The sequence below is a fragment of the Taeniopygia guttata genome, chromosome 4A, assembly GCF_048771995.1.
Source record: "Taeniopygia guttata chromosome 4A, bTaeGut7.mat, whole genome shotgun sequence".
Classification (NCBI taxonomy): domain Eukaryota; kingdom Metazoa; phylum Chordata; class Aves; order Passeriformes; family Estrildidae; genus Taeniopygia; species Taeniopygia guttata.
In genome coordinates this window covers 3,629,741-3,653,828 of record NC_133029.1, presented here as the reverse complement: position 1 = coordinate 3,653,828, position 24,088 = coordinate 3,629,741, and the positions used below count along the sequence as shown (strand labels likewise).

At 39.3% G+C, this 24,088-nt stretch overlaps 1 protein-coding gene across 13 annotated transcripts in view; it reads right to left on the bottom strand.

Moving 5' to 3' along the window:
- The window catches only part of LOC115495208 (uncharacterized), a 128,368-nt gene that overhangs the window by 10,196 nt on the left and 94,084 nt on the right, over positions 1-24,088 (bottom strand). For 11 of the 13 annotated variants that reach the window (XR_012055934.1, XR_012055929.1, XR_012055936.1 and 8 more), the window contains one exon: positions 1,527-8,826. Coding sequence is in view for 1 of the 13 variants with exons in the window: in XM_072929025.1 (XP_072785126.1) it covers positions 8,430-8,826 (397 nt within the window). In the remaining 12 variants the exon portion in view is untranslated. Of the gene's footprint in view, positions 1-48; positions 8,827-24,088 lie in introns of those variants that run through there. The other 2 variants (XR_012055926.1, XM_072929025.1) reach the window with 2 other exon arrangements.

Sequence of the window (24,088 nt, the reverse complement as noted above, 5' to 3'; positions counted from 1 at the left end):
ATCTCCTGTATTTAATAAGGAAAAGCACCTTCTGTGCAGCCAATAAAAGTTGAGTCTCTCATGAAGATTTATACCATATTACACACTGAAATTCAATGTACAATGATACCCTTGTGTATACAGTTGTCAGAATAATAATCTTTGTCTGTCTGATCAACTTATATTTTATGCCAACAACACAGCATTTAATATTATACAGTTTCAGAGGAAGAAAATAAATTTATTCATGTAACAACTTGCCCAGTAGCTTAAACAGACAAAGTGGAAAAAAAAATAGCTTGGAGGTTTTACATTAACTTGTGATCCACAATACAGATTTCTGTAGAATTTCAGCAATTTTATGCAGCAAGAAAAACTATGATTCTTAATCTAGTTTCTGAAATTGTCTCACTATTTTATGCTGCCATGAGGAATAATGCAGTTGGATCTGACTGCTGCAGTTTGCTTTTGGCATCCTCCTGAAACGAGGAGTCTAAAAATACAAATGGTAATCAACAGCTTCTTTCTATATTCTGCATTGTCACATTCTGTGCTGTATTTTTATGCTTTGTGCCTCAAAATATACATCCAGAAACACTTATAGAGAAGTTATACATGGACTCCCCCACAACCAAAGCACTCCTTGAGAGAAATCAGTGGAGTCTTCCCACGACTGGGGCTGGTTCCAAATGATGCAAAGCTCTGCCAGTTAAGAAAACTTAAGCAATATAGAAAATCTCTGTTGTATGTAGATCTATTAAATCTGTTCTCCTAGCAGCCTGTGCAGAAAACTGACAGACTTTGAATGATTTATTGGTATCTTTTTAAAGGCATCTACTTTTTTACCTTATATTAATTTTTCTTTATATAACAATACCTGACAAAAAAAGGGAACCTGGTGACATGCCACTCCCACCCAACCCCCCCATAAAAAGCTAATGAAAAGATTGGGTAAAGGATTGGGAAGAGAAATAAAAGAGGATGGTTAGAAAAAGATGCACCCTAAGAACAGAAGCTGCAGACTCAGAAAAGAAAGGGGTGCCACAGCCTTAGAGCAGTTAAACCTCACCTAAAGTTGAGCTTATTATTGTTGAGCCCTGGCACAGGTGCCCAGGGAAGCTGTGGCTGCCCCTGGATCCCTGGCAGTGCCCAAGGCCAGGCTGGACAGGGCTGGGAGCAGCCTGGGACAGTGGAAGTGTCCCTGCCATGGCACTGGATGGGCCTTTAGTTCCTTCTAACCCAAACCATTCTGGGATTCTGTCATTGCTGATGAAAAGTAAAATTCTTGTGAGAGTGTAACAAAATGGGCAGAGTTCTCCATTTTTATCAAAACCTCCAAATCCCCTGGCTGGGCTGTGATGCCTTCAGGGAAGCATTGCCTGATAATCCATTGGTGACTATCATTGAAACTTTTCCAAAATTGTGTATTGTTGCACCAAGACACAATTGAATTGCTGTTTCCTCATAACAGGATGTGCTCTGAGGGCCTGAGGAACGTGACTGATTCCAAAATACACAGACACACACACGTGCACACACTCACTCACACACAGCTCCTGCGTGGGAAGGAGCCACCAGGACGTGTTGGCCAAGAGTTGGACATTTCTTTTGCAATCAAAGAGAGAAAACAGCTCTCCACTGTCATCTTAATTATCAGAATCTTCCTATTCAGGCTGCTGTGGACCAGTTTTTGGGTGAGAACTCATATGCCAAGTTAATTTCTGTGGAATAAAAGAATTCTGTTTCAGAGCAGAATTAGGTAGCTCATGACAAATGCACGTGAGAAAAATACACTTTCACTACAGGAGTAAAAAAAAAGCTGAAGGAGGACAAAGATTAAATCCAGATTTGAGATTTATAGGAATTTGTTTGCATAGAGCACATTTGGAGCACTTTGATCAGATTAACTCCTCTATATAAAAGCAAACCAACACTTCCAACCTACATCATATTGCCCCGGGAGAAAAGCAAAAAAAAAGTCAGTTACAAATGAGCTGTCCCCCAAAATAACTCAGACCTTCACGGACTGATAGGCTGAAACTGGTCCAGAGAGGTGAGAAAAGGCAAAGGAAAATCAAAACATCAGAAAAGGGAATTGCCTAAAAGCATAAGAGAGCTCTTGCACAAGGCCAGCTGAGCAGGGAGGTTCTGCTGACTGACACCAGCTGGGCAGAGGCTGGAAGCTCAGACTTTGGAAAGATATTCAGATTAATGGCACCGTCTGAGAATTAGAAATTTCGAACCCAAAAATAGAAGTTATCTATTTTTATTGGCAAAAGAAGCCACCAGAAATCTCCCAAATCAGGTGCACGTGGTAAAATCAAAACACTTTGAACCTGGAGAGGTTTTATTTGTAGCTCAGTCAAATGCACTTTGAAAATTGCTCAGTGGTAAATGAACATCAGATTAATTGCTGTTAAATTAGGATTATGATTCCTAGTATTGAAGTAAAATTTAAGGATTACAATTCTAATAAAAAGAATAGATTCTTAAGTGAAATACAGTTTTCATCACTCAAGAACTATCATTACCAGAATATGCTTTTGTCTGGAAGTAGCTCAGTTAAACTAACTTTAAAAAAAAAGCAGATTTTTGTTTCTTTGTTCCAGAAGTATTCTACACATTCTAATGATCCCTTTAAAAGGTTTCATCCCCTCCAATTATCTTCCAAATATATCCTGAGCAGGGATACTGTGACACAAATGTCTGTGTGCTGCAAATGCACTGCACAGGAATGTTTGTGCTCGTTTAACCAGGCACATTAAATTGAGCTGCACAGATTTGTGTCATGTATTCCCCTCGGATGGCTCAGGAATGCTGGAGCCCCAGGAACAGATCACCTGCCACTCTTGGGCCCAGGCTTGCTCCTATGGAAGTGGAATATTTCATATTTATTAAAATAGCCAGGGCTTGCTACATAGGGAAGAGATTCAACAAACAAACGTTGCTCTTTTGTTTGTATTTGGACATGGGCTTTTGCAGTCACGTTGTTTATCTTTATTAGTCTTAACATTTTTTGTCATACACCTGGGGATGGTGGATTTCGAAACAGTCAAATTTTGTAGCTGACGGAAAAAAAAATTCCTTCTTTTCTCCATACAGATGCATCTTAGGTTAAACTGTGTAAACAAAGTTTTCCTGAGAGATTCCTTTACCCACTGGGAAAATTTTGGAGGATGCCACATTAAATATTCCAGCAGCTCAGACCTCATAGAGAATCTTCTTTTCTAATGTAATGGATTTCACCTGTTTTTCTTTTAGTTTACCAATTTGCTTATCCCAGCAGTGGAGAATGAAAAGCTAGTTATACAGAACATATAGATTTTATATTTAATGCAAAGTGAAGTAGGTAAAAACTGCTCCATAAAATATTTTTGCAGGGCTTTTTTGCTTTGAAAGAAAACAGGTATCCCTGTTCCCTATTAATCTTTTTTGATGCATTCCGTTCAGGGTGGCCAGCAAACTGATAAGATCGTTCCTTCAGATTTCAAAATTACTGAATCTGGAAATAGTTCTCATTTATCTCATGCTCTGCTGAGAAAACAATCTCAAATCGTTGGTTCTACTGATGAAACTTCCTTAGCAACACAAGGGCTCCAGAATTATTTTTCAGACCTTGTCAATGCTTCCTGTGAGGTTTCCGTCACTGTCAGCATCCAACACCTCGCAGATGAGCAGGGAAAAAACCCAGCCAGCCCAGAAAGCTGTGATAAATTAATAGAAGGTAAATTAATAGATTAAATGGAATTAGTAGGAGTGATGATAAATCTAAAATTCCCTAACAATAGTCCAGTAAATTATGTTTTAGATTTATGAAGTGTTTTATCATGTAGATGAGAATCCATAGAGAAGGGACTGGGGGGGTTAGAAAAAATCAGGGAGGCTGAACAGTTGGACCTGGGCATTTTTTGGGACTGCACCCCAGGAACCAAGGCAGGAGAGCCCTCACTGCCTTGACTTCCACAGCCTTGGTGCTGGACAGGACACCCCAGCAGGAATCCTGCTTTCCTGGATCCTACAGACTGCTCTCACTGCCTTGCTGGCACTTAAATAGGAATTTTCAGCCATAATCTCTCACGGTAAATTATATTTAGGCCCCAGTTTAAACCTTCACCACCTTCAGTTTATACTGACTAAGTCTCCAGTGTGCAGCCAGTCCCTTAAACCAGATTTCAATAGTTGTAAAGTCTGTAAAGTGTCAGCAGTGTAGGATTTGGCTTTTAATGTAATTGGAACAGAATAAAGTTACTGTCTTTCAGGTGCCTCCACTCTCAGGTTAGAGGGTGCATTCTGCTGTGAAGATTTTTTCCTTCCCTGACACAAACGTTCACCCCAGTTCTCAAATTCACCAGTGCTCATCTGACACTTCACAAGTTGCCAAATGTCTACTCAAAAAAAAAAACCACAAACCAACAAAAAACCCCCAAAACAACAACAACAACAACAACACAACCCAATCGGTTTCTGCTGAGTTCTAAGCTAAGTGTTAGAGAGGAAGGCTGGAAATTAGTGAGAATGTGTCTGTCCAGGGCTGAGCAGAGCCGCTGAACATTAACCCTTTACTGACTGCACTGGGTGTTGTCTGCCCTTTGCTCAGTCCCTGCTGCCATGGAACAGCCTTCCCTTCCAAGCTGCTCATGCCCTGACTTCTATTTTTTACTTTTTTTTTTTTCCTTCAAAATCCTCATCATTTTTTTAAAGCTAGTCTGGTTCATCACCTGCTTTCCAGAGTGGTTGTGGCACAGGGCTCTGTTGCCCAGACTGAAGTGGTCAGGAAGGGCAAGAAATCACTACTGAGGCGGTACAAGACAATCCATAATATTCTTAAACTATTTTATCACCTTTAAATCTTCAACTTACTCCTTGCAATACTTCAGTCTAAGAAAAGCTCCTTAAAATTTTAAGAACAGGTTAAGAACTCTTAAGAATAACTCAAGAATAGCTTCTTAACCTCCTTCTAAGATGAGCTGAGTGTTCCCCTCTTGATCCATTCTGCAGTGATTTCAGACAGACAATTTAAAGCCAAGGAGATTAAATCAGTCAGAACAGAATGGTAGATAAGATTTCAAATGTTCAATACTGAAATATCTACTGCACAAGAACAGTGTGGAGATATAAGCTGGTAACAAATGATACAAAATAAAGTTAAATGGCATCAGCATTGTTAGGATCAAGAGCTTTCTCCTAAAAGCAGTAAAAAACTATATGGTCTACTCAGTGAAGAAAATGAAAAGATCAGGTAGTTTATGTATTTATACAGGTTGATGTGTGTATCACTGAGTAGAGAAAATTCACTTTTCCCTCCTGCCCACCCAAGGGTGACCTGAGACAGTTCTGAGCAAACAGCCTGCACTGCCTTCACCTTCAGATCCAGGATTAGGAATTCCAGATGAATGAACCAATGTGGAACAGAAACCCCTGTCACTGCTTGGATGGCTTCCAGCAATGTGACACAGGGACCTGTGTGTTCAGCAGCCAGGTGTGAGATTCTGGAATGCAAATCCTCAGCAAAACAGGCTCAGGAGTATCCTCAACCTGTCCTCCCCTTTAATCTGTCCTCCATTTAATCTGTGTTTAAATGTCTGAGTCAAAGGTTTGTCCACCATGGCAGCAGTGTTGGTCGAAGCAGTAGATGGTCATCTCTGCTCCTCTGACAGTTTAGTGTCTCCCAACCCACAGAAAAGTGGCTGTAGTGAGGCAGTTAAAATCTCTGGGAATAAATGGAATATTGAAGAAAACAGTAAGAGAGAGAGAAGGCAAGAGAGTATAATAACCTTCCTTCCTCCTCCTAAATGCTCAGTAAATACTATTTATTTATTTGAAGAGTTATGAACTATGGTACTGCTCCTGCCAAAGAGACAGAGCTTCCTCCCCATACATAATTTAAGCAATGAAACGTGGGAAATAATGCATGAAAGGTACAATTTAATATTTAAAAAAAATGAAATGTAGATTCCTTGGTATTATATTAATCAAGCATTTCTTTAAACTTAAGACAATTAAAATTATTGTCCTATATAAAACAAGGATTTTAAGTGACAAACAAACTAACATTGAGCAGGTTAGTTTGTTAGCTGACATCCAGAAAAATTAAATTCAAGAAAGGTCAGTGCGCAAAGGGATTTCTCATCAGAGAGAAGATACTGTGTGTCATAGATGTCAACTTTTAAATGTTTGGTATATTTTTACATTACATAAATCCCATACTCTGCCATTCTGTACTATAAATACATTGCATGAGTTCAAATAAATGTTTTATGGTGTTCCCTCCCTCATTTATACCTTTAAAAATGTGCAGCTATGATTTATGCTTTTGAAGATGGCATAATAGAATTTGACATTTTCCAGCTGAGGTGTGGCCTAGTTCCAGCTCCATGCTTCATTACATTGCGCTCCCTTTGAGAGGATGAGGAGAGTAAAAATAGTCAGGTTGTTAAAAATGTAAAAAGCATAAATGAATTCTCACCAGATGTGCTGTTCAATTGTCGTTTTCATAAAATTATAGTTGTTAAACTTTTGTTTGCCATGACATGCTAGAAATCAATATGTGCTATGAACAATGTGTCTGGAGAGATTGTTCCCTCCTCATTAACATCTCTTTTCTTTGGATTCTCCCATAATTTAAATAAGAGGTGACTGCCAGGGTCCAGCCTCTGCCATGGACCACCAGAGCATCCCCAGAAACTGGATGGAAAGGTTGCAAACATTGCAATGCTTAAGTTAGAAAAGTGAATAATTTAAAAGTTTTAAAAACACTGACTTTTTGGCAAGGAACCAATGAGAGTGTAAGCTACACAAAATATGTTTTCCTTATCCTGCTGGGCAGATTCAGGATGTTTTTATCTTAATATCAGTGGCTGGGTTTGGCACCAGGTGACAGAAATGCCTCACAATTCACTGGAATCTGCTTTGCTGGGACTAATGTTCAAGTATGGAGCCTATTTTAAGGCTGTTCTCTCACTGCAAGAGGAATTTAAAATAATTGTTTGAAGGAATAAATGGGAATTATGCTGCTTTTAAACTGTGTGGGTTCCTGCACAGGGATTACTTGCTCATTGAATGGTCAGGAAGTTTGGGATGGAGATTTCTGCTGTCTGAAGAAAAAGTGCTGTTCTTTGGTCAAAAAAGTTGTTACAAACAAGATAGCCAAGAAGAAAGATTTGTCAGCTTCCCTCTGAATGGCAAAAGGTTGAGTAGATTACTCAATATTTGTCAGGTTTGAGGTGATTGCCTGTCACTACACAAGAAGTGAATCATATTGACAGCTTTATAAGATCAAAATTCAAAGCAAGGATATGTAGCTGTATCACACAGAACTTTGCAAAGACCTTCTGTGTCAGGAACCTGTTGGGCTCAGAGCCACAGGATGGTCCCTGCTCCAGGGTCACATCCCAGTTCTCCAACCACGTTACCCAGTTCTGCCCGAAGGTGCTCAGCAGCTCCTGCAAACAGCCCAACTAATGCTCTGAGTGCTGGACTGACATCTCAGCTTGTTCTGGGACATGTAACGTGAAGCTCTACACCTGTAGCCCTAAAGAGCTTTAAAAAGTAAATTACAGGATGTTTAATTATTATTCTTTTTCCTGCACATCCTTACTCACACTCAGAAAATCCTTGAAAAACTGAATTATGAACAATCCCTGGTGTAATCTTGCTCTTAGATGCTGCAGGAGAGGGTGTGTGCAGGTTTAGGGGAAAAACCTGGATCTCCTTTGGGATCAGTGACCCTGTTCCTAATAGAAGGGGTTTCTGAATGGAGAGGGCAAATGAGCTGCTGCAAATGCAAAAGGGTGAAAACAGAATTCTGTTTTCTGTTTTGCTACAGGGAGGGTCAGCAAACCCTCGATGGGGTAATCTGGGAAATGTGGGTCTGAATGGGAAGAGAACCAGGATTAAATACAGAAAGAAGATAAGCTGTGAATGGAAAGGGGAAGCAGAAATTGAAGGGATAAACTGAGTTGCAGTTAGAGAAATAGGATGGTGTGAGGACTGATAAAAATAAAAGCGGTCTGGTGTTAGGTGAGGGCTTGGAAATACTCATCTGGATGGAAACCAAGAGGACAGTTAGAAAATGGTTTATAGACTGGGACAAGAGGCAAGTCTGGGGAAAAAAAAAGAATGAAAAAAAGAGTAAAACATATTTAAATCTACTCAGCAGAGGAGTACAGCCATGTGACAGGTATTTGTCTTCATCCCATCCTTATCTAGAGATTTGGCTGTATCAAAAATACAGATGTTTTTATTTCTCATTACATTTGGCTTCACTGTGAACTTCCTCTAAGACGTCAATGGAAAAATTCAGATCTTTCTGTTGAAGTCATGTTCTTTGTAAAACTAATGGTGTTAAGCAATGCTGAGATATATCTTGCTTCTGGAAAATGCTCTGAGAGATTGAATAATAACTTAGAACGTTAGAAAAAAATTAAAAATGGAGCAAAACAACTGCAAGCTCAAGAGGATCTTCCCTTTTGCTGAGTCCATTCCCAATTCCGGGAGAAATTTAGTCCGGGTTTTCCCTTTTGTACAGTCCGGTCCGGGTTTTTCCTTTTGCCGAATCCATTCCGGACTCCGACGATATTCCAGTCTGGGTTTTGCCTTTTGCCGAGTGCATTCCGGACTCCTGGATAAATCCGGTCCTTGATTTTCCTTTTGCCAAGTCCCTTCCAGACACCGGGATAAATCCAGACTCTGGCTGAATTCCTGTTCGGGTTTTCGTTTTTGCCGACTCCATTCCAGACTCTGGCTAGATTCCTGTCTGGGTTTTCCCTTTTGCCGACTCCGTTCCAGACTCCGGCAGAAATCTCCTCCGGGTTTTCCCTCCTCCCATGCTTAGCGGATGAGCTTTCGCTGTGGAGACAAAGCCAAACATAAATTCAACCCAAAATGCATCCCACTTATCTTGCTTTGGGAAATAGTTCTGAAAAAAATAATCTTACTCCTAAAAAGGAATGATCGATTTCCTGGGATTGGCAGGGACCTCAGTAAGGATATTATAATGTGGCGTTTGATGTTCTAGAGGGATTTCAACAAGTTGTGCATGGTCAAATTCCATTAATCAGTTGGCTTTCTTCCAAGGCTGTGTGTGTCCCTCTCATCTGCCGTGGTGTCCTCACTGTAAGGAAACCTCACCTCACCTGCTCAGGCACATCTCAGCAATTTTAATTGCTTTTTCCTGCTCGTTACAGTACCAAACAGGCTTAGAAAAATCCGAGTATTTTGTAACGTAGATTGTGGGGGTTATGAGTAGAACAGGAGCGGGTTTGGTGTTGTTGTGAGAGGATTACGGAGCGTGGTGGGGGAAGTGCCCCGTGGATGGATATTGATGGTGTGTGAGGGAGAAAAGGAGACAATCAATGGGACTGGGTTTTGCAGGGAGCTGCTCAGGGAGAACCACTGCTGCCAGTATTGTCACTGCAGTGCTCTGTAATGGATGAGTTTTATTCTCTAGCTCTGCTAACATTTGAATTAGAAATACATATTTACTGCTGCTTCCGTTTTGGAAAGGATGTGCAGGCTCCGATCAGAGCACGTTTGAGCCAGCCTGACTCAGTTTTTAGCAGATGACCTTTAATTAGTGGGAAGATATTCTATCCATATCATATTCGTTCACTTGTCTTACTGGGCATTAGATGGCTGCTGTGAAGCATAAAGGATTTTTTTTTGTCCTAATCCCTGTGATGTGACATGATTAATGAGATGAAATTCCCATTTGGAGTTTCCTACCAATCAATAGGCAGATGGGCAGTAGTGGATGTCGAACAACAAGACAGCAGGAGTTGCTTAAGCTCTTGCTACTTTCATAGAGGAAAAATATTTGGAGACATAATTTAAAGGAACAGATATTATCCATTGTTCACATTTCTCTCCTTCTTCAATACTTTTTTTTTTTAATTTTTTAATGATTATGGGGGTTATGTCATAGGTAAAAATGCTGTCTTATATGTAAATAACATATTAAGCTAAAATAAGTATGTTGGAAAATCTTACGGATGTCGCTTATGCCAGGTGGGTCTAACACTGCATTGGCATTGTGAAAACGTTTGAAAAATGGTGGGTTTGATTTTATCCACATCCATGTTGATGTAAATAAACTTACACATCATAGAAGCCAACAGAACTACAAAACCTTAGAATGAAGCCCTTGTGAGTATAAAATTAGGTGATTGTTTAAATACTTAAATGAAAAACTAAATGCATTTTGCATATCCTACAAAATACATCCTTTTTCACCAATTTCAACATTCCATTCTCTGACCACAGAGTCTTTTATACCAAGGAATTAATGTGTGAAATGATTTAAGTAATAGGTTTTTCTCAGCTGTGAAAATTTTAAAGTTTATAAAATGGGTAAAAAAATCATGTCATTTTAAGTCTTTACCAATTAAAACTTCCCTTTCTTGAAAGTAGAGTTTATTTATAAATATGGGTAAGTATTAAAATAAATTATATAATACAATTATACCTTTATATGTCCCAAGATTAAAAAAAATACTGTAGTGCATAAAAGGAAATGATAAGCCAAGAAAAGGCAAAATATGGCAGACTGGTGGATCTCTGCCAAGTAGATTAAATCTGAGGAAATAACACAAATTTCCAAAAGCAGAAGCAGCAACAGGTTTCAGGAGACTTCTTTCATAGCCCTCATATTGATGCTAAAGTATTGGGCAATACTGTAATTCCTTTAACCAGAAGTATTTATATTTAGCTGTTTTGTATGTTTAAATGATTGATCTTGTATTTTCTTCTCATTACCTCATTCTCCCTCCCTCTCACAGACAAAGATGCTCACAGAGTAAAATTCATAACACACTTTTCCTAATGAACAAACTCCCACCGAGCACCAAAGTGCTTAATGATGCTCAGCAGGCAGACTTCTGCAGTTCCCCTATGTGAGCCAATGTATAATCACACCACAAGTTAAAACAAAGTTAAAACAATATTTAGGATGCCAAGAGAAACACTGGAAACGTAAGACATGCTGCATTTAAATTTTTCCAAACTTTAATTCTGTTCCTCTGTGTGTTCATCTGCTGTAATTCGGTGGGGGGAGAAGTACACTGGCTGAAGTATTTGTGATTATGAAATTAAAATCTCCTTGCAAGGCAGCCAAAGTAAATTAGGCAAACTGTTTTTAATCAGCCTTCAGTAGCTTGCAAAATACCCTGTTTCAAACAATTTTATTTGTGTAATACATACTGTATATATTGATCTTGTCTCCTTTTCCTAAATAATGTCTACAGACCAAATTCTGCAATTAATCAGCTCTGCAATGAAGTTAACAATTCAAAAAAACCAAACCTCTTTTTGCCATGCTTGTTTATTAGGATATTCTTAAATTAGAGCTGGCACTTAGAAACCCAGCTATCATGGCCCACTCACGAGTGCTTTTAGGAATGCTGCTCAAGCATCCATTTATTCTTGGGATAATAAGCCCAGGAGATCCTTAGACTGGGTGGTGGGAGACCACTGCTTGCTCCCATCTTTTGGAAAGCTTCCAAACACTTCTGGATGTGGCAGTTGGGAACATGGTCAACAGTCAGACTCAATAATCTCTGGGGTCTTATCCAGTTTATACATTCATATAATTCTGTGATTTTGAGACACTGCAAGTGTCCCTCCTGTCCTCAGACAATTCTGTCCTTCCCTGGCAGCTGTGAACAGGTAGATGTGTGCACTGCCCTGGCTTTTTCTCAGATACATATCCTTGTCTTCCCTTCCTGAGCGGGACCCTTGTTTGGTTTGTTTTAGGAGAAAAATCAAGAGTCCTACAAAAATTTGGCAAAAATCCCCTTTAACTGAGACCAATCCCTGTCCCTGCTATGGTGCCATGCCAGGGATTGTTGTCCTTATGGGGAAAACCAAGGGCACATCTGTAATTACAGTGATTTAAAGGAAAATACATGGGACAATTCTATGGCTGCTGCATTCAAAACCTGACATCTCCTCATCTGTTCAGGGATGCTCCCAAAAGGCAGGTGTGGAACAGCCCTGCCCTTTTTGGGCTGTGCCATTGGGGCAGGCAGGTATGGACAGGGTTAGGAGCAGGATGCTGCTGGTGCTTTGTCAGGGGCTGAGAGGTTGTTGGATTGGGTGGCAGACAAGCAGTGAGTAAGGCACTGTGAGGGATTTAGATGTGCACAACTTCCCACCCAGCCTCAGGGTCCCTTGAAATCTCTTAGTCAAGAGCAGAATTTCCAGTGGCTGCTTTTAAGCCTTGCTTCATGATTTTCTTCATGAGAAGACAACAGTCATTTGTGTGTTAGTTTAGCAAAACAATAAGCATACTAAAATGATGTACTTATAAGTTTGATTTATTGATGGTAAGGCTCACTCATAGGCATGCCTACTAATTCTGGTTTTTTTTTTTCCCTTCCCCTCTGTTTCTATGCAATGCATGGCTGCAAGTGGTTTGGCTCAGTTCTCTTCCCTAGATTCTTGACCATGGGTGACTGTGCAGCAAGTTCTGCTGAGAAAGTGGACATTAAGAAAGTCTTGCCCCTTTATAAGCACCAGGGCTTCTCTTTCCTGCTCTAAAAACTACTTCATTCACCTAAATGCTGCAAACTTTCTCTATTTCACATTGATTTACTTAAAACACTGCAAGAACCACATGAAGATGAAGAGCTGAATGTTGTAGGCAATGAGGCTGTTTGGTTTCCCCAAGGAATGGCATATTCAATTATATATTATGGGGTCTGATTTCCTAAAAGGTTAAATTCAGGAAATACTGTGATTTCAGTCATCTTTATATTTGACCACAGTCTGAAGCTGAATGGATTCCCAGAGCCAACCAATGCTTCTACTGCATTGACCACCCGACCTCCTAAAATGCCCCGTTAAAGGCCAGAGCTTATTATTTATCCAGTGCTCATTCTTTGTGCAGCCTCCAATTTTCAGTGTGGTAAAGCAGACAAACCTTAGCACAGATAAACATTGGCTATTGATTTTGTTATTTATAGGGGGAACTCAGGCTCAGTTCTCCCCCTGCTTCGTGATCACTCAACAGAATATAAAGCATAATTTCCCCACTAGTGATTACATAACAGGAAATGCTGGTATAATTCTTATAATGGCACTGCTCAGTGCTCACATGGGAGGACATCTTACAAATACCTTTCAGAAAATCTGGTTTTGGTACTACACTGATTATTTCACTTAAGAGAGGAGAAGAGTTTTAGGCATGTTCCAGCACAATAAATTTTGACTGTAATAGCTGAATGAACCAAATGGTTTGGACACACAAGTTAATAACTATCCTATCAATAATTCTACACGTAAAAATACATCTCCATGAATTTGTTGAGAATGAGGGTCCATTCATACATTTCCAGACCACTTATTTAAAATATAAAGCTGAAAAGCCTGAGTTTGAATATTAACAACAATGCCTCAGGTTAAGATGAATATTTATTGCAAACTTCTTCTGAGAAATGGGAACAGTCTAAGCCACGTCATCTAGACGAACGTTTTTTTTTCCCACAACATGGCAGAAAAATACTAAATATTTTAAGGTAATTCAGTAGGCAACATGAATATTTTTTGCTATGCAAATATATTTGGAGAGGGTAAGATTCTTGTGTTCAAAAGGGAATGCTGCTTGAGAGAAACTTGTACTTATCAAGTTCTACTTGTTATAAGGGAATATGGATTTAGTTATAAAGGGAAAAATGACAATTGCTCTTAACTCCTGCACCATTAACAGTTGTGCTGTGTGGGAGGAGGAATAAATAAGTTTTGTTTTAAAGAAGGGACTTATGACCTGGCAATTACAGCTCCTGCCTCGGGCTCCTGAAGAAAAAAAGCTTTTAAGTGGAGAGCTCAGCTGAGGTTGTGGTGCTGAGTGGGTGAGTGGGAGGTGTTCCACAGGCAGACCCAGGCTGGCTCTGCCCTGCTTGGCAGACCAGCTGATCTTCTTCATGCAAGGCTGAGCTGCCTTAACAGAGATTTTAAAAGCCAGGCTATGCCACATGAGCTTGGGCATAGGATCACCCTGAGCTTTGGCATGGATTGGCCCTGCTCACCTTGCTCTGCTTCCCTTGGGGTAAGGGCAGAGCAAGAATTTCTGCCCATAAATTCCCAGATCCATGTGCTGATATCCCACCTGTGCCACCAGCTCCTGCAGGGACATGCAGGAAACCTCTGTGCCCCACAAACGTTGTGCTCACCCTGGCACTTCCAATAAAAATATCAATTATTATATACATATAATAAATATAAATATATATTATATAATATAACAATATATATAGTATAATATATAAACATATATCGGGTGTTTTTCAGGTATTGAACAGATTAGCAAAGTAATTAACAGGGAAATTCTTTTGTATCAGAAAAACTTGTGTCTCTGTTCTGCTAAAAAGAAAGTTAAGATTTTGTTGCATTCATCTCTTAAATATAGAGCAGTTTGCTGTAGATCTCTGGTATTTATTTCCCTTCCAAGCAGAGGCCTGACTGGAAGCCACAGCAAACCCATCCCATTTATTCTTTTTAATTTTAACATTGAGGATCTGAAGAACCAATGTCTCCCAGCCAAAATCCACCCTCATTCCTTCAAAGTGCAACCTGCTTTATATTCCATCAAAAAAAGCTCTAAAACTCTAAACTAAAACCTATCCACTGAAAACTTAGAAAAGAACTGATTGGCTAACTTAAGACTGCCCATGACTTGGGAAACTGGAAAATCTACAACATATCAAAACCAGGCAACTGCAAAAGTTGGAATTGTGCACATCCAGCCCATTTCCCACCAGGCTCGCACATGCAGAGTTGCTAAACCTCATTACAATGTAGCATAAATGGAGGGCTAATTAACATAAGAAACAGATCCAAAAGAAAATCCCATCAACATACATGAAAACGAAGTTGATGTGTTTGAAATTCAGCCAACTACAAATTAATTCAACATAGATTACATATACAGGGAGGGAGAGGCTCCAGCAGAGTAACTGGCATTGTATGGGCAGCTATGCCAGAGAGATTCCCCTTTCCCCTGCATCCCCTTCCAGTCAGGAAGATGAATTATATTTGTGCACCATATGCTCCAGCACCAAACCAAGCAGTGGTCAACCTCTCGGTCCTGATAGCTGTAATTTCTTTATAAATTAATTTGTGCTATGTCTGTTTTCCCCCTGTCTAGACAAGTGGTTCTGGGCCAAACACGGTCATATTGTGGCTTGTGGAGGACTGAGGTGTGTGATTACTGCACCCTGCACTGGCACTTGCAGCTGCTGGTGGCATCCACGCTGGGGCCATGGCAGAGCTCGTGCTGCTCTGGGAATCCCTCTGAGCAGCAGAGCTGGAGAGAAAGATGCCTGATCTGTGATCAGGGTAGGACCAGCCTGAGAAAAGCTCCGTGCTGGTGTTTCTCTGTACCCCAGGATCCAAACTGGATTTGCTGGAGCAAACAGTGGAGGTGAGAACAGAGCAGAGCTGGCTCCAGGCGTGGCTGCAAACTCTGGTCATGCCAAGAGTCCTTGGCAAGTTCTCTTCCTGTGTCAGAGCTGCTGCTGTGAGCAATTCCTGTACAAAATTCACCCTGTGGTCACTGACAGCCTTGTTACACCAAAGCTTTTCAGAAATATCATTTTATCCACCAGATACAATTATGAGCAGTCCCACTGGTGTAGTGCAAGCACCTGAACCATATTATTTGAAGAAAATAACTTTGGGAATCCTGTTTCTACTCAAGCTGCTGCTGTTTGGCTGCGCAAGGGATATGTGTCCTCACACTGGAGGAAGAACCATTTTTCTTCTCGTTATTGCTCTGCTCTCTAGATCTCAAATTATCTGAAATACTGTCTTAGTTAAGTTCATATTGCTCTGCCCTTCAGGTCATAGCAGATGCCAGGGCCAGAATATTCTCTAAAACACTGGCAGGTGTTTGTTTGAGTGGACTTTTATAGGTCTGAAGCCTCATTAGTTGTTTTCATGACCTGAATATTAATTTAGCAGTGTGCTTCTTAGGCTCTGGAGCTGAACACTCAGAAAATTGCAATTAATTTCAATCTATAGGTACTAGTAATCCTTACTGAAACCAATATAAATTAGTTTAATAAATACCTTTTATGCCAACAGACATTCTGTGTAAGTATAGCAGATGATTAACAGAATCCCTGTAATAAAGTATTTTATCTCAAGATGTCCCACGTACAGCAAAAAATAAAGTGTTGGGTCAAGTAGCAAGTGAAAGATATTCAGGATTGGTAACACCTCATTAAAAACCATTTCAACTGCCCTAAGGCAAGATGTTAATACACAGTAATTGTCTGCCCAGAGTGAATCTTTTTGCAGTTACATGAATAATGCAAAGTAACTAAATATGCTTGTTTGTGATTTAGCATATTCACTATAACTTCAAAGCTAAAGACTAATTTTTTTTAGTGTTTTGTGCTACAATCACAAGTTCACAAATAGGAGAAATAAGGATAAAAACACTCTCTTTTACAACTGCAAACTTCACTTACAGAAAACAAAGTATGAAAATAATTTAATTAGGGTATCTGTGAATCCCAAGGAATTAGTACTGCTGCTACATCTGCACTCATCTTGTTGCTCCAATAAAAATGTAAACAAATAATAGGACAGCATTAATTGTAATTTAAACAGTGTAAGTGATGCCTATTGCGGCACAGAAAATTACAGAATGTTTTCCAACTGCATTTGTGAAATTGTGTATGTGATTTTAGCATTTTAGCAAAGAATAGCTGTAAGTGGTGGGACAAATATTCCAGTAAATCTCAAGTACCCTCAGAAACAGAAGACAATCTGCGTCTTCAATCTGCCTGTAAAAAAGGATTTTGAGATTTATCCATCTCAAAATAATATTTTGATCTTATGTTTCAGACTTTGAAGGTCTGGATAAAAGGAGTTCACTTTTCTGTTGGATAATTTTTAAATGAAGTGCTACCCAAATTTTTGGAAAGGTTTGGAAAGGCTGAAATTGTTAACACTAATCCCTGAATTCAGTCAGTCCTTCATAAGGTATTTTTTGAAAGTAGATGTCTTGGTATGCACTGAGTGTTGAAAAAAGCAGTTTAAAACTTGGGCAGAGAAAAATTGTATCTCCTATCTAAAATAATTTTTACAAAATCTTTTTATCTGCAACCTCTTGGTCATTGGTATATCATTTGTGTATTCTGATGTTGCTGCAAGATGTAAACAAGATCTAATAGAGTGTTCCAGAATATTAATGTCCTGTATGAAGAATTCATTTATTATTCATGCTTAGGAGGTTGCCAGTATTACTGGGTTTTGGGCGTTTGATGCAAAATGCTCAAAGATATCATCTGGTTTGAAATCTAGAATGAATGTTCTGTTTCAGTTGAGCAAGAACATGGTACCACTGGTTTTCCATTAGCAGGAGACAGAGTGGGTGACAAAAATCAGCTTGTTCCCCCCTCTTCAGAATTAAGTAAAATTTCCTGCTAATTTCTGGAGGTCTATCATGGGGATTTGTATTAATTAGCACACAAATATAATTTATGTACCTGTAAATTGTGTCAATACAGAACTTCTTACACTCAGGGAAGAGAATTTCCTTTGGTGACTCTGTAACCCAGTGACTTGCACGGGTGCTGTAAAAATCAAATTCCCAGGACAGGAATCCATGGTAGGGAATTCAAATCCCTGAGCAAACAAGCTGTTCTTTAATTAGACATCTTGAGCCATATTTTTAACTGTCTATATTGTGAACCTATGATCTAATCAAATCAGGAGAGAAAAAATAATAGGAGGAGGAACCATGAACTTAGAGCAGTGAGACTGATCAGAAACCAGGGAAAACCTAGTGGGTTTGCACAGATTTTTCAAAATGTAGAAATCAATGCCAGGCATGTTCTGGGCAGTCTGAAGCCCCCTGAAGAAATGAGAATGAGCTGTGCTCTCCCTCCTACTGATGTGTTTCAGCCTTGATTTCAAAGGTCTCGTTTTCAGACAAGCCAGGATAGCTCATGCCTACCCTACACTTGGCCCTCCCTGCTGAGAATACCAACAAGAATGTCTCATCTCCATGTGATATTTAATCTCCTCTGCAAACCCCTGAGGGGCAGAGATCACATCTACTTGTCTGTAAAACCTAATGTGCACATATGGCAAAGAACAAATAGTAAAAAGGATCACAGACAATGCGTGAGGCTAAGTTTTGTTTACCTTTCTGACATGAGACTGTATTTATGCCACAATTACTTTCAAGAATACTTAAGCCCCATAAAACCTGTGCAGCTCTAACCAGGGTGAGGTGATGTCATTTGGTACAGGAACAGAAAGTTTTATCATCAGCTTTTTCTCAGGCAAAAGTGTTCTTTTAACAGCATTTCAGGTTAAAAGTTTAGTTAGGAAGATTGAATCCTTTGTTTTGTTCTAATGTATATCTGATGTGGCAGCTGCTCCCTGATTTAAGAGGAACTGGATAATCTCTGATAATGGCAACAGAACTTCACACAAGAAATGATAGAAATTTTCAGGTTTTCAACACTTTTTTTTTATTTCTTTCCCCAGTCAAACAGTAGTATGCAGTAGCTGCACAGTGCCAGCAGTGCCCTGCTGAGGATTGCTGATCTGGAGCGGGGATTTGGGAAGGGTGATGCTCCTCAGCAGTGCTCATCCCTGCCCACAGCTCCCACCAGCAGCTCCAGCACCACAGAACTGATTGAATTGCTGATCTGGAGCAGGGATTTGGGAAGGGTGATGCTCCTCAGCAGTGCTCATCCCTGCCCACGGCTCCCACCAGCCGCTCCAGCACCACGGAACCGCTGGTGGCTCGCAGGCTGGCACGGGCTGCCTCTGGCTGCTCTACTTCCAGCTGGAGGCTGGGCCAGGAAAAGCCACCATTACATCTGTAAAGTCATTTAAACCAGCAGCCTGCTTTGGCCAGGATGACAATGAGTGGAAATAATGCAGGTGAAGAGCTAAAAAGTGCCTTCCAAAGGCAAAGCCCTCCGCTGAAATCATAAAGCGTGCACATGATGGCTGGGTTGGAGCAGGGAGCCAGCTTTCTGCCAGAGCTGGCATGGGAGCAGAACATTATTTGGATTCAAAAACTATGTTAGAGAAGGACAACAACATTGTCTTAATGACTCATTTTTGTCAGACCGGATTCAAAACTTATACCAACAAATTTGACATTTCATACTGCTCTGCAGAAAGCAAGTAAAATGAGTCCATGTTTTAAAACAGCAGGGAAGCTTCCAGTGCTACAATTAACTGGTAACATATGCCACTGCTGCCAAGAGGATTTTTAATCTCTTTAAACATTAATGTAGCATTTTTGCTTCTGTCGCAATAAGGCAGCCATCTGTGTTTGAACCTGCTGGGAAACTGGGGATATGTTTACAGAGAGAGAAATAGAGAGAGGCAGAGAGGGAGGTAGACATCCATGTTTCTAGACCCAGCATCAAAAATAACAATTCAAACCTTTTAAATAGTATTATTAAGGTGTCATATAGCAGTAGGAAGATTGTTAAAATGCTCAGACTGCTCAATTTAAAACTGTATGAGAAGCTAACCCCCAACCCAGAACGTATTCTCCTTATTTAATATACTTGTTTTTCTGCATGACTGTGAGCAGTTAATAAAGGATTTCATTACAGACTTATTTCCAGGAAAATCCCAGGTCTGTGACATTGAAACAAACCTTTTATATGATGTTGAGCAACAGTAAAAAGCGGAGAGTTCTGTAAATCCTTTCAGCATGAGCCTCCAATTCTGCACTGTAGTCTCATATTTATGAGGTTTTAATTTAATTTTTTTTTTATTAGGAACAAATGTCCTCTGAGAACCAGATACAAAAATGCAAGCTCACAGCTACCCTCTACAGACATATAAAAGGTGAGAGATCTTGGAAAAACATCAGCCCTGCTTTTTTTTTGCAGTTTCTGTCTGCACTCCTTGGGATGACAGCCTTCAACAGGGGGACAGGTCTGAGGGAAAGGAAAAGTGAGAGGCATTTGGGGTGAGGAGCTGCACTCAAACCAGCTCTGGAAAAGCCTTGGTCATCGATCTTTCTTGGTTTTGGGGATGATCCCAAAGCAGCTCCCTGGTGCAGGCTCTGGAGCCAATGTACCCCCGGCAGCACAGGCAGATCCCAGCAGGGCCAGCAAGGTGCAATCACAAAAATTATCCATGCAGAGTGGCAAAAATAACACAAAAAAGAACCTGGAACAATCCCCAGCTGAGGAGGGATCCCTGGGAAAACGCCAGCCCCGACGCCGATCACTGCAGCCTTTATGAATTCACATGGTTAATATTTTTAATTTGGTGGGCTAAATTGTTAAGTGCTGACATCCAGCATCCTTTGATGAAGCTGCAGGTGCTCAGCACATTTTAAAATGTAGCCACACATTTTTGGGCCCATTTGTTTTTCCTGGCTACAGCAATTCAGGTGGGAGGTTTTAAAGAACTTAAGTAGGCTTTTTGCTGCTGGGTTATTGCTGGTTGCTGTGGATATATTGACTAATGGATGGAAAGGGGATACAGGAGTGGTCTATTGTGTTATTAAGGATTGTCAAGCAGGAGATAAAGCCCTTTTTAAATGGATATGTGCATAGGTTAAAATACATCACATGGATCCAGACATTACTGTATAAGCCCTGGAGTGATAGCTTTGGTTACAGCTCCTAATTTAGTTTAAATGTAAAATGGCCATAAATAACAGTTATTTCTCACACAGACAATTAAGCACCCAATATTTATAAAATACCATGTATCACACAGACCTCTAAAGTTTGAGAAAAATCTCGTGCTGTTTTGGGGATTTATTACATCCTATATATTTTCTATTACCTATATATTACCTAATGAAAGAAAATCTATATGTAAAGAATAATTTCCTTTCTCATAGTTCTTGTTTCAATTTTATCACTTTTTGTTTCAAACCAGCCCTTCCTTAGCTTTCCTGAGCTTGGAACTGGCATGTACTGCCTTGTATCTTTATTATCTTTATGATGTGTTGAACTCACCCATTAAAAGATAAGTGTAATTCTATGACAACCACTTTACCTGCCAAAAGTTAAACTTGGACTATAATTGTGAATTGTTTGATTTTGAATCACTAAATATGCACTGAAGCATTTAGGTTCCCTACATTTTTTTGCCATTATGCTTAATAAAATACTTTATCACAAACCAACCCTCTTAAAACAGACTAAGGTAATATTGTCAGACAAAAGTAATGATAGAAAGTCTAACAAGGGAAACTAAAAAGAAGGAGCAAAATTCCTGACAATCACAGTGTTTATGAGCCACCTGCACAGAAACAGTGGAATTTGTCTAGATTATATATCATTGCTTTTTTTAAACTATTTTGTCCATCTATTTTTTTAACACTTGATGTTCCAGACAGATTTTGGCTTTGGTATGACAAACTGTGATTGCCTTGGATTTTGCATTCTGCAAAATATTTGCGATAAAAATTCTGAGTAATGACAACATTTTTTAAACCATTTTTATTTCATAAACTCTTGGAGAAGTCTCACTTTCCACAATAGCTCTGTACAGAAATTTCCTGAATTATGCCCAGAGGCTAAGAAAGGACTTGCTCCTGCTTGTCCATATATTTACTTCCTTAAAAACAAAGAGAATATGATTAAGATATAACCATAGCTAAGTATTTGTATATATTTTTTCCACACAGAAACTGAAAGTTTAACACTTCACTTAACATTAAAAAAAAGCCTTTACTACGTACTTAATTTAGTGAACACCTATGGGTGATAGGTAATAGCAAAAGAATATTAAAGTTTTGTGATAGACCAATTATGGACTAAAAATTAACTTAGAGAAAAATATTGATAATAAAAAGCCCAGCATGAAATCTGATGATAAAACAGTTACTAAAACCACTCCTCTTCAAGAGTGTTCAAGGAAATACCAATATTCACTCAATAGCAAAAAACCCAACAGAGAAATAATATTCTGTAATCAGCAGTGGCAGTCCAGAGAGGCTGTTAATTTAGCAAAGAAATCAATCAACTTGGCCAGGAACGATTTGCTCCTGTTCCACCAGGTCACTTTTTTCACCTTGTACCTGAAAATGATTCCCATGAGGACACAACTGAAGCTGCTTTTTCCAGGCCCAGAGATCTCAATCCCCTCCTTGCCCTGAAGAAGAAATCCCACTTGTGAGTCTTACAGCCAGATTTAAACAATTTCTGGTGGCAGGAGGAAGAGATTTCTGCCAGGTGCCAAATACAAAGCAACACAATGCTTGGCAGTGTAGTAAACTTGCTTAAATTGTATTTTTTCTTTTGGATTTTTTCAGCCCTGAGTAAAAGGACCTCCCTTGGATTGGAAATGGCAACTGAAACATTAAATAAATCTGAATGCCAGCTTTTAAAAGGCATAAAAATAAATTAAAACTTGAAAATTTGGATTCAACAAGTTCATCATGCTTGTAACTGACAGTGTCAATATAATAAAATGATTCAAGATACAGTTCCTAATTCTAATTTTTGGTCAATGCTGCTTTCAGTAACGAGTGTTTTTGGCTCAAATATGAATTACTGCTCTTCTGAATGGAAGTTGACTAGTGCCATCCCACAGAACAGAACATAAAATCTTCTCTCATGGAGGGCACTTACCAACTGCTACAAATACCACGTTCAAAATCATGTCATGACCAAAATCAAAGTTCATTTCTTGTGTTGTCAGTTCTCCACCGCTGTGGGAGCTCTCCTTACACACTAATCAAAGTGATTTTCCTCCTCTCTCTGGATCAATTTCCTTCCACAATAAAAATCAATTCTCAGTCACTTTGTCTTCCCCAGTCAAAGTCAATTCCCCTCACGCTGACATACATATTCAAATGTCTCCCCTGCCCCAGCAGCACAATCCAACCCACTGCAAGTCTTTATGGATTGATCTGGTTTACCCACGGGCAAACAAAATTAATCCCCACTCCCACTTTCAGGATCAATTTCCTCTGTTTCCCTCACTGCCCATCCCTCCATGACACAGGAATGGGTTTCTGCCCTGCCCGGTGCCCTTCAGGAGCTCTGATCTCCTCCCACCCATCCCTTCCAAGGTTTGATTCCAGCTTTTCCCTTTCTTATTCCTTGTTCCAAACTGGCAGCAATCCCAGAACTCGCGCTCCGTTCTTCTTTCCCTTTGCTCACACCTCTGTCTGAGGTCTCTTACACACAATTCCTTCCCAGTTCAGCAGTGGTGCAAGAAGTTTATTTAAATAGAACTTGAAACACTTGATTGGCTCAAATAATTCATTCTGCCTGTATCATCTATTTCCTCTTATTTTTTCATTTGTTTTGCTCAAGGTGCTACTCTTCTCTTACATGCTGATCTTTTGAGATTTCAACATGCATTTCTCAGAAATATTTCCCAGTTAAATTGTCACAATTCCATTAACTATCATCTCTGAATATCTCAGAACCAATCCTTCCCTCTCACCAAGATTTGTTGGATGTCATTTTTCTAAAATCTTTTACAGATGGACTCTGAAGAAGACCCACCCACTCATCATATGTCTCTCATGGGGTTTTTTTACCTTTTGGTAGATTTTAATCCAGACTTGTCTGATTATTTTGAGAATAATTGTTTTACAGCTCAGGAAAAGGGGAAAATGAAAACATAAGCAAATATTCTAAATAATATCCAGCCAGAATTTCATATCTCTCAGCTTTTTGAGTAAGGCTTCAGCTGGAGGTAGATAGATAGGATAGGAAAGAAAATGCAGAAAACAAACGAGATCAATATTCAAGTTTTGGTGTAAAACTTTTAGATGTTATATTGAAAATATATAAAATAATTTTAATGATCTGACAATACTCATCTTGAATTTATTTTAATGCATAAAAATATTGCACCTGCAACTGCAGTACGGGGCTGTGTTAGGCTGCTAATAGAATTGCATTCAATTTTTTTAGACAAAATTATAATTCTGTGATTGATGTCATCATGCTTTAGCCTCAATCACTTCCACAATATCAGCCTCCTTATACATAACTGCATAAGATGTTGCTTTTTGTAGCAGAATAAATAAAAAGCATTCCCCCCCATTTTATATTTAATTTAATTTAAATAATTTAATTTATTTAATTAATTTAAATTAATTAATTTTTACTTAATTTAAAAATAAAATTTACACTGTTTCAGGGGA